We start from the raw sequence: 10,865 nt of genomic DNA on the forward strand, positions 1-10,865 counted from the left end.
TCTGACATGAAAATGTGTGCGAATTCATAGACATTCAACCTGAAAAGCCTTTCTGTAAGAAACATTAACCAAATTTAAAGATAGAAACATAGATATGTAAAATACATTTGGAAAGATAGGAAAATACATTTTGGATCCTGAATTTTATTTTAATTGGATACAGACAGTAATTACAATTGCTGGATTTTTTTTTTTTTTAATGAATAGGTTAAACTCATCATGCTAGCAAAAGTTGTCTGCATGTAAATAACGAGAACACTTACAAGCTTTTTCTTACTTAGGTCAGCTATTCCTGTTAGAAACCTGTTTGCCTTCTTAATTTGTTCAATTATTAAATTTTGGGAGAACAAATATAAATTTACTAGTAGGGTTCAATTAACATGTTTTTGACCACATTTCACTAATGGTAGTATGGAACATTTATTTCTGCTGTGCTTTGTTAGTAAAATTGCAGTTATCTAGTCACCAGAATTAAACTGCTGAAAAATGACTTGGTCTGATTTATTCATTCAGCAAAAGTAAGCTTTAAAGGCTGTGTTGCTATGGCACCCTAGATTAACTTAAAAAAAAAAATATATATATATATATACATATATATATATATATGTTTATTTTCAGTAAAAACATTGGCATATCTCTTTTGGCTTAATGAGATAAAATAAAGAGGATTTTTTTCCCCTTTTTCTTGCCTTTTTTACACTTAGTAAATTGTTTTGGCATTCTTTTAAACAAACTAAAAGGTAGAAATCTAACATATTTAAAGAGAAGGAAATAGCAGTAAAATGTAATATTTTATCAAAATCATATAATTTGTAAAATAGCAAATATTTTAGTCATTATTATTATTTTTTTAAATCCAGCTCTTCAAACTTTTTAGAAAGACAGTGACAGATTGGGAGAAATCAGTCTATTCTAGTGGTTTCAGTTTGTAATTACTCCTGAAACTTAAGAAAAGGTTGCAAAGTTGCAACAGTGACAAATCCGAATAGAAATCTTCTTAATGTAATTTTAATCCCCCAAATTCTAGAAGAATGTAATTTCTCTGTCATGAGACAAAGGAATTGTCAAGTCTCTTTAGCCAAGATTGATTTCTGCCTTCTGAACACCATTTGGTGGTGTTAGACTGCTACACGAAGAATTTTGTGGACAAGCAGAAAAATTGAATGCTTTGTAGGATCATCAAAAGTCACTTTTTAGGAGTATTTTAAATGTCCTGGTGCCAAGCAAACCAGAAATCCTACCTTACAGAGAGCGATTTGTTCTTGAGATGACCCAGTGCTGCAAGTCGCTTATGTTTATCATTACGCACCCGCATTCTAAGGAAATTCCACTTCCAAACGTTGTTGCCGTCGATGCATTCTTCTCTATAAGAAGAATTTGAACTATAAAATTTGAGAAGCTTAGCATCTGTGGAAATTTGAGAACATTGCCTTTTTTCCCCTTTATTGAATATAAAGTGTTTTAGCAAAAGCATTGTAGCCCAGTACATTTTCAGTGTTAAAACTTACATAGAGTGTATCTCAGAAGAATTTAAACTTTAGACTCTGAACTTTTAAAGCCTCAAAACATCTTTAGAGGCTGACTGCAGCCAAATAAATAGAATGTGTTGCAGGAAGATTTAATGAAGAAATCATTTTTTTAGCCTTTGTTTCTCACAGTGCCTTTCAGGTGAAAATGGTGAGACTTTGGGTCATAGTTCAAGACTGTATTCAGGGGAAATTTTGAAAGCAGAACCAAACCTTTCCAGGTTTTACCTGGAAAACCAAAGTGGATTAGATAAGATGCTAGTTTGTACGTTTGTGATTGCTAATTTAGATTTTATGAATATTAAAATAGTTAATATTTTAAAATATTTAAGTATGGTCCCTGAACCATAATAAGCACAATGTACTTTTTAAAGTACATTGCCTTTTTGGTAAGATTATAAATTATAGAAATGAGTTGGCACTTCCTTCCTTTCATTTATTTCTGATTTTAAAATAGCAAAATTTACAAAACCATAGTTTTGAAAAAATAGTAGCATTCTCCATTATATAACAATTATAATAATCTCTAAAGTACTACATAATTTTTTTATTTAATGCTAAATTTTATTTTAAAATTTATTCTACATCAGTTTCTATAGGTAATATGTCAAGATTCATAGACAGTTTTATATTAACGTATGTTTATATTCTGACACAACTATTGAATTTAACCATGAATCATTTCTATGAATATTTTAATACCATTCTCCAGTTTTGTTTTAGTAGCTAGACTATATATAGGGAAACCTATTTAGATCAGAAATAACATTTCTTTCTAACTTCAGAAAGTAAGCTTTCATTTTAAAAATGGAATCTGAGTTTAAATAAAAATCCTAATTTAGGATTCAGCTCTATTCTTTAACTAGCTGAAAGAAATCTTACAAAAAAAAAATCGTACCAAATTGCCAGTAATTTGCATTCAAGAAGAAGAAATAGAATTTTTTAAAAAATCAGCAGACATTGAAGATGTTTTATTGAAGTTAAGTAACAGAGATCCCAGATTTTTAATTTAGTCAAGATTATGATTTTACATTAGAAGCTTTGCTGAAATAGTTAAGCTTGACAATAACATTTTAGCTGTTATACAGGTCTAGATAAAATTAGATTATTCATGTGCTTTCTTAGTTATATTGGTTCAACTCTGTTTTAAAAGTGAGAGACGTTATATCAACAAGCATTTGTTGTATGCATCTCATGTGCATGATATTAGAAAAATAAAATAAATTTAGCTTTAACATATGGAGGAGCTTCCTGTTTAGGTTAGAGACTCTGCTTTCTGAAGAATTAATTTCATAGATCCACGCTTTGTGGAAAATTGGTACATAATAATGTATTTTAAACTCTGCTTTAAAAACATGATCCATACTATTTGAAGCATTGGCTTAAATGAAAAATAATATTTTACATTAGTAAAGTTGTATTTGTTTAATTCAGTAATGAAATTAATTTGGAGTTGCTGGCATGCTGCCTTCACAGTTTTCTGTGACTCATTTGCTGAGAAAGTGTGATTCAAGATACCAGAATCTTTTTTTTCTCAACTGCTAAAACTCATGTTTTGACTATGGGCAAGTTTTCATGGCAGATTTAAAACAAATTTAAAATAAATATTCTGTGATATTATTTGGAAGCTGTGTGATGTCTAACCTTACATGACTAGAACATAAACATAAGTCTCTAAATTGACAGATTTTAAAGCTATCAAATATATATCATTTTGGAATTTTCTCTTATTTTTAGAGTTTAACTCTTGCACTACTAAATTATGACCTCTATACAATTAACTGCATTTAGAAGCAAAATCTCTGTTGTTTTATTAACTTAATAAATAACAAGGACTAATGGTGATAGGATTTAGGTTAAAACATTCACACATCATTTAAAGCTATTTCTTAACATTATAGAGAAGAAATGATAACTCTATAATCTATACATTTTGTTCAGTGCTCATTACATTTATAGCTTAATTTACTCTCCCCCAAAATAAAATATATTATCTTAGTTTAAGTGTGTTATGGAGGCAAATAACAATTGCATGATATAACTTGAAACTTTTTGTTTCAAAAGTAATTTAAAAATCAACTTTTTGAGTTACTACTTTGAAACTAAGTTGTGGAATGGTGTTTCTCATTGTTCCAAGGAATAATATAAAATCCTGATTTATCAGATAATCCTACAGGCAACATAACGCCTTTGTTGACTTGCGATGTGTTTCTCATTACAGTGTCCTGCTTTTCTGACTTTCCATTAAATGTTTAGAAAAATTAGTTAATAGTTTTGTAGGAAAAGAAAGGGATTTTATCAGCCTATACCAGTTATAAGAAAGTAGAAACATATATAAAAGGCCTATAATTTTCCTATTTAACTTTGAACTTTTCATAGCTTTCCAACTCAAGATGGTACATAGTCTTGCACCGTAGGCTATATCCAACTTTCTGTCATTAGAACTGAGTAAAAATTATTCCAAAGTTGTTCTTAGAAAGAAATCTGAGCATAGAATTGCCTTAAATTTAAAAACAAACCAAATGCAAATGATTACTTTAAAAACACACCAAATGATATTGTGTGGTTTTTATTCTTGACTCTATTTTTTAAAGTGTGTATGCCTTCATCACATCCAGTTATCTTTTGGGATCTTTTACTTGTAGCCTTTTGGAAGCTGACAGACTGGCCACTTTTCTGTAGTATCACTGCTTGTTAATTTTTTTTTTTTTTTTTAATGGGGAGAGTCACCGTTTCTGGAGCTCTTGACTTCCCTATCTAGTATGCTCCATGCTCCCCTCCAGGGGGCAGCACTGGCCCCACCTTCCTTTGCGGCCTGAGTGCTTCCTGGCTCCCTCGTCATGTGCAGTGGTCTCTACTCTCCTTCCTCATGCAGCACTTGCACATTTTTGGTATTTTCTTACATTGTTTAAGACTTAGTAGATGTTCAGTAAATGGAGCTGTTGGGCATTGTTCTGTAAGGGTTGTTGTTACTTCTTGTGTTTGACTGTGTATCTAAATTGTGTCTTCAATGATGATTTGGTCCATCATTTCAAATACCTCACATTTATTATTAATAAGGGATTCCTCTCAGTTGGAAAATCTAAGAGAAAAACAAAAAATAAGTATTGAGCACTATGATGTGTCAGGCATGAAATCAGGTACTTTTCATGTGCAAACGAACAACCCATAGAGGCAAATGGGCAAGATAGCAATAGAATTACAAAACAATAGGAAGATACAATAATGCAGAATTTTTAATATTTCTGTTTTGCTGTTGAGTAAACACATTCTTGGAAAGGTTAAATCATAGTACAACAAAGATTCTCTTCAGATAGAATTCCAAATTCCATGCTGTATCAATTATATTATGCAGCCTTGCCATAAAAACAACAAAAAGATTTGTTGAGGGTGACTGAAGCCACAGTGTGGAATGCCCGAGACTGATTTCAGTGATGTAACTCCTGTGACACTGGAGCAGGAGGATTAGTGGCTGATGTTCTTAAAACTCTACTGGGGGAATGGACTTAGGTATTGAGAGATCTTGAGGGATCCCATGAGAGTACTAATATGTATGTATTTACATGCATATAATACACAGCATGTAATACATTTATCAAGACATAGGAATAAATGGAGTATGCTTAATTTTTAAAAACCTGTCAATAATATGTTATTTATCTTAAAACCATAATGGATTCTGTTCCATTAATTTGTACTTACCTTCTCTTACATGCTAGAATACTTAAAGGGTCTCTGTCCTCCCCAATTTCAGTAAGATACTTTGTTTTCCAAAAACAAAACAAAACAAAGAGATAAATTTGTTTTATTTTGTTACAGAAAATAGGCAAACCAAGATAATTTATTTTGCCTGTGTCTATGATTTTAATGATTTGGAATTGTTATTTCACATTGTTTGCTTCCTTTTCTGGCTATAATATCCATAGCAATCCAGATGGCTAATATATAAACAATTTGAGTTATGCTTACTTAAACCATTTAGTATAGTTTAAGAGGTTCTGTATACCCAGGACCATCTGTTTGTTGCTCTGTGTGTTACCTTCATGCTTAAGTTTGTGTTTTCAGCTTCTTCATAGGTCTTATCTACCTTCCTTATATATGTGGAAGAGGCTTCTGAGACTTGACTTAACCCATTATGCCTCTCAAGGCTCTGTTGTAAAACTTTGGTATTCCCAGTCTGCCTTTCGTTTTACCATTCTTTTTAATTTCCATTTCATTTTTTCCTTTTGTTATTACTATTCTTAATAGTAGTACCTCAAAATTAGCTGAAAAATGACTAACAACATGGGCTTTGTAGCCCAGTTTGAATCTTACCTGGCTATGTTTCTAGCTATTTAACCATGGGCAAGTTCCTCCATCTTGGTTTCCTCACCTATGAAATGGAATATAATACCTACCTCAAAGATTTGTTAAAATTATTAAAAGAGATAAAATATAACCCATTAACACAATGCCTGGTGCATCATAAGTGCTGGCCACTATTATTGTTATTAACATATTTTAGAATGAAAAATTCTCATAGTTGCAAAAAGGCATAGAGTAAATTCAAGTACTATATTCTAGAATTTCACATGGATCTTTTGGAAGGAACATCTATTTTTCTTTAAGTACCTGATTATGTGAAGGCACATACACAACAAAATATATGTAGGTGTTACTACATGTTTGTTTCAGAGTTCACTTTCAGTCCTTCTCATTGGATCCTGGGTGAAACTTCGGACCCTGAATAGCTGGAGAAAACTTTCTCTTGTCACCTGTCTGGGTTCTCTTCTGTTGTCCCTGGTTAAATCTTACACTATGATTTGCTTTGGAACCTCACAGTCACATCTGTTGTTCTAGACACTACGTGGAATCCTTCAAGCAACTCTGTGGGCTAGGCCATTATTTAATTCCTAATTTTATGTGGCTTACTATTTTTGAATCAAAAATCACCAAACATGGTTTTTAAAATAGGGGTGTGTTTACATGGCCAGAGGAACAAAAGAATATGATCAATCTGGATTGTCTTGAAAATGCAAGGCACATGGTTGCTGTAGTAATGGTGTTCATATGGTTGTAATGGAGAGAGATACACTTTGTGAAGGATTAATCTTGTACATTAATCTGCAGATCTGCCAATGGTATTCAGATATTTTTCTGTGTGTGTCCATGTGTATGTGTGAGTGTGTGTGTGCAGCTTCTGTATGAAAATCTGAGGCTGAACCAGGGTGCCTTGTTTTGGTAGTTGCTCAAAGAAACATACACAAAAATCATTTGTATGTGAACCAATTCAGTGGAAAGTAAATCTGTACTGCTGCTACATTGACCCAAAAATCTTTTTTGCAACTGCTTTAAAAGAAGTTTTAACCAAAGTCCATGGAAGAAAGAACTTAAGCCTCTTTAATATACTTTGGTTAGCAAAAAGTTAGAATTTCAAACTGTTTCAGTCAGTCAGAGGATATCTTTGTAAAATTGAATACCTGTTCACAATCTTCTGTTATGTATCCTTGAATTATCTTCCATTATTTTTACAATACATTTTATGTACTTATAATAAATAATATAATCATTTAATTACACATAATTTATAGTAATTGTTCCCCAAATAAGGAAACCTTATATGTAAAAATCACAAATTCATGTAACATAAAATAGGAACTTCTATTCACATAAAATGATTCTTCACTTTTTAAAAAATTTCAGTGTCATTTGATTACAAAATTAATACTCTTTTATAAAAACTCAAACAATATATATATATAATGTACAAAGTGCAGTCTTTTCTCACCTCCTTGCAATTGCCAGCCTCAAGGATAACCACTGTTTACAGTTCAAGTGTGACCTCGCAGGAGATGTTTCTATAAGTCCATGCAAACATATATATGTATGTATTCCTGGAAAGAGTGATGCGCACATTCTTGAGGAGTTAGAAGCATTACTATTTGAAAAAAATGTAGTTTGATGATGTTAGTCATTATGGTAAAAGGAATGATTTTAACAAACACTGACAGATCATTTTGTGATAGGCCAGCTTTGCGAGTTACTAGTTCAAAAGAATATTATTTTATGACAGGTATAAAGTCAAGGCATTTAGTGAAATATTTTACCTTTGATTTTCTGTGTTTTACAGTGTCCCTGGATAGTTTGTTTACAGAGTGTGGTACTTAGGAAAGATGGAAAAACAGCCTGTGTCAGCCAAAGTAACAAAACTGTGTTAATCCCAAATTGACAATTTAAAGCCCTTTAAGATTACTTGTTACAGTCAAGAAACAATCTATCCAATCTGTCATCTCTTTTCAGCTTAGTAGTGGAATCTCTTAGGTGACTCTTTAAAACCATACATTTTAAAGTTCTGAAGTTGCTAATGGAAATTACTTATTGCCAGGAAATACCCACACTTATTTGGTGTTTGATGATGAAAGTCGTGGTGATTATATGGGCCAAAGGGAGGGCTGCAAATGTCCAGTTGGTTCTCTTTGGAGCTAATTTGTCCTGCTTGCATGTCCTTCCTGCCCCAATACACTTGTCACTGGAAGAAATATGCACAGTGGGTAGGTATTGAGCATGAGGTATCTGATTCCTTCATGTAAAAATTTCTGCTCAAAGGAAGATTTAAAAATACAGTTAGTACAATGTTTAAGAAAATTTGGGCCTCTTTGAATCCTTTGTGAAGCAAGGCAATGTATAAATATATGAATAAAAACCAAAGATTTTATTTCAGGTAATAGCTGCGAATAGCAAAATAAATATTTTTCTTATTTTTTAGATTGACAGAATTGTATGTAATGTGATGTTATATACACTGTAGAATAGTTAAATCTAGATAATTAACAAATACTATACCTTACATGTATATCATTTTCATGTTGAAAATACTTAACATTTACTCTCTTTGCATTTTTCAAGAATACAGTGTATCCCATTAACTATAGTCACCATGCAGTAGATCTCTTGAACTTATTTCTCCTATCTAACTGTAATTATATATCTTTTGCCCAACATCCTTTGCCAACATTACCGCAGCCCCAGCCTCTGGTAACCACCATTGTACCCATTATACTCTCTACTTCAATGAAGTCAACTTTTTTAGATTCCACATGTGAGTGAGATCATGCAGTATTTGTCTTTCTGTGCCTGGTTTATTTCACTTAACATAAAGTCCTCCATGTTCAACCATGTTGTCCTCAAAACATTAAAAACAGGACTACCATATGATCCAGCAGTCCTACTACTGGGTATATTTCCAAAGGAAATGAAATCAGTATGTCAAAAAGATATCTGCACTCCCATATTTATTGCAGCACTATTCACAATAGCCAAGATATCAACCTAAATGTTCATGTATCTTTCTCCTTAGATTTCAAAGATTTTATTTCCAAATTTGAGATTTTTACTTGAATAACATTTTCTTTTTTCCTCTGAAGCTTTCCTAACAGTGTTCTACCAGGGTTGGGATTTTACATGTTTGAGCCAGATCTCTAGCTTCATGGAGCTTGTAGTCTCTCAGGGGTGACAGATAAGTGGATGACTACAGTGAATTATGCTGAATTTGGTGATGTGGGAACTCAGGGAAGAACCCCTCCCTCACCTGTGATTCAGTGGGGAGTTGCTGTCAAGGAAGACTTCCCAGCAGAGGTGACTCCTAAGGCGATACCCGAAAGGTGTGCACACATCAGTCAGGCAAAGAACAGTGGGTTTGGGGAGTGAATGGCCAGGGAACCAGCAGCATCTGCAAAAGCCTGGCTGTGAGAGAGATGAGGACACTGTCAAGTAACTGATAGAAGTTCAGTCTGGTTGTAGTGTGAAGGAATTACAAACATTTATTATAAAAGTAATTGATGTTCATTGTATAAAATTTGAAAAATACAAATAAGAGAAAACATATATCATCACTAATTTCAACCTTCAGTGTTAATTATTGTGAACATTTTATTGTGTTTCCTTCCCTCCCATGTGTAAAGTGCAAATGATGATACCTGTCATCTCAAAATATTTTTTTGAGAATGAATGAGGAGTTATTAGTGTATTTAAGACTTAGTGAGAGCTCAGCACATGGTAACTGCCACTTCTGTGGATGTTTTCATCATGCCTTACATTTATGTTCATAGGACAGTACATTTGGTATGACCTCAGTTTGGATTAGACAACAGACCAATATATAGGCGTAAAATGCATATACATATATGAAAGTATATAAGCAAAGTGGGATCATGCCAACATGCTTTTTCTATGTTACAATGTACTTAAATATTTTTAATGTCCTTGGATGCAGTTGTATTTTAAGTGAGATTTTTTTTAAGTTGAAAAGTTTCATTTTTGTGAATAAAAATATTCTTAGTCATCTCGATTCTTCTCTACAGGAAGAATGTTTCTTGAACCTAGAGGCTCCTATATCAAGAGTTTGTGGGTATGACACACCATTTCCTCACATTTTTGAGCCATTCTACATCCCAGACAAATGGAAGTGCTATGACGCCCTTCGAAAAATGATCAACTATTGACCACGTAGGTAGGTAAGCCCTACATTTTGAGAACGCTAGTGTGTCCTCCTGACATTGATGTACTGTTAGCCAGGGAGCAGCAGTCATCAGTGTGTTGTATTTTGGTAAATGGCAGCTTTCAGAATAAAATATTTACATTTGATAGAAACGTATTGAGCATATGTATTATGTGATTTCTAGAAAACAGATGCATACAGATGTTAACAAGGAACAATCACTAGATGAAGATGCTCTCTGCCATGGTTTAGATTGCGATATACCTTATACCACCACTATTCCAGCTATTACTTTCATTTCCGTATATTTTTTCAACTATTTAAACCATTTATGAATTGGGGTAATTTTTGTTATTTAAAAATGGCCCCCAAACACTATTAATTTGGGCTCCAGTTATTTATATGATGATTCATAACGTTCTGAAATTTACCTTTATATTATCTGAAAAATAGATTTGTTGAGCAGAAAGCCTCTTTATTGTGTACAAGAGAAATTTTTACTTTAAAAAAAAAAAAAAAAAAAAAGAACCAAACTGGAAATCCCATCATCACTACCATTTACAGAACCTTTTTTGGCAAGTAAACATTTTTTAAATAGTGGACAATAAATTATATTTATTGTGATTTTCTAAGTCATGCTTATCTGCTCCTTTAGCAGTGTTATTCTAACAAAAATGAATACCATTAAAAATTATTGTCAGTTTTTCAGGATTTTAATATAGAAGTTGCTATCACTGACACACTGATTTTGAAATGTTTGAAAATGAGTCAATAGGATTAGATGGTTTACTTTTTGATATCTAGAGTGTCCAAAAAATAATACATTTTGAAGAACCATGAGTTTTTAAAGGAAAAAGGAGAAT

The 10,865-nt window shown here is 32.5% G+C and overlaps 1 protein-coding gene across 2 annotated transcripts in view; it reads left to right on the forward strand.

Annotated features, from left to right (window-relative positions):
- Positions 1-10,014, forward strand: part of BCKDHB (branched chain keto acid dehydrogenase E1 subunit beta) — a 230,293-nt gene extending 220,279 nt beyond the window's left edge. For both annotated transcript variants that reach the window (XM_063096964.1, XM_063096965.1), the window contains one exon: positions 9,866-10,014. In XM_063096964.1, the coding sequence (XP_062953034.1) occupies positions 9,866-10,006 (141 nt within the window). In that variant the 3' untranslated portion in view covers positions 10,007-10,014. The remainder of the gene's footprint in view (positions 1-9,865) is intronic.
- The last annotated feature ends 851 nt before the right edge of the window (positions 10,015-10,865 follow it).

The sequence above is a fragment of the Cynocephalus volans genome, chromosome 5 (genome assembly GCF_027409185.1).
Source record: "Cynocephalus volans isolate mCynVol1 chromosome 5, mCynVol1.pri, whole genome shotgun sequence".
NCBI classification, from domain to species: domain Eukaryota; kingdom Metazoa; phylum Chordata; class Mammalia; order Dermoptera; family Cynocephalidae; genus Cynocephalus; species Cynocephalus volans.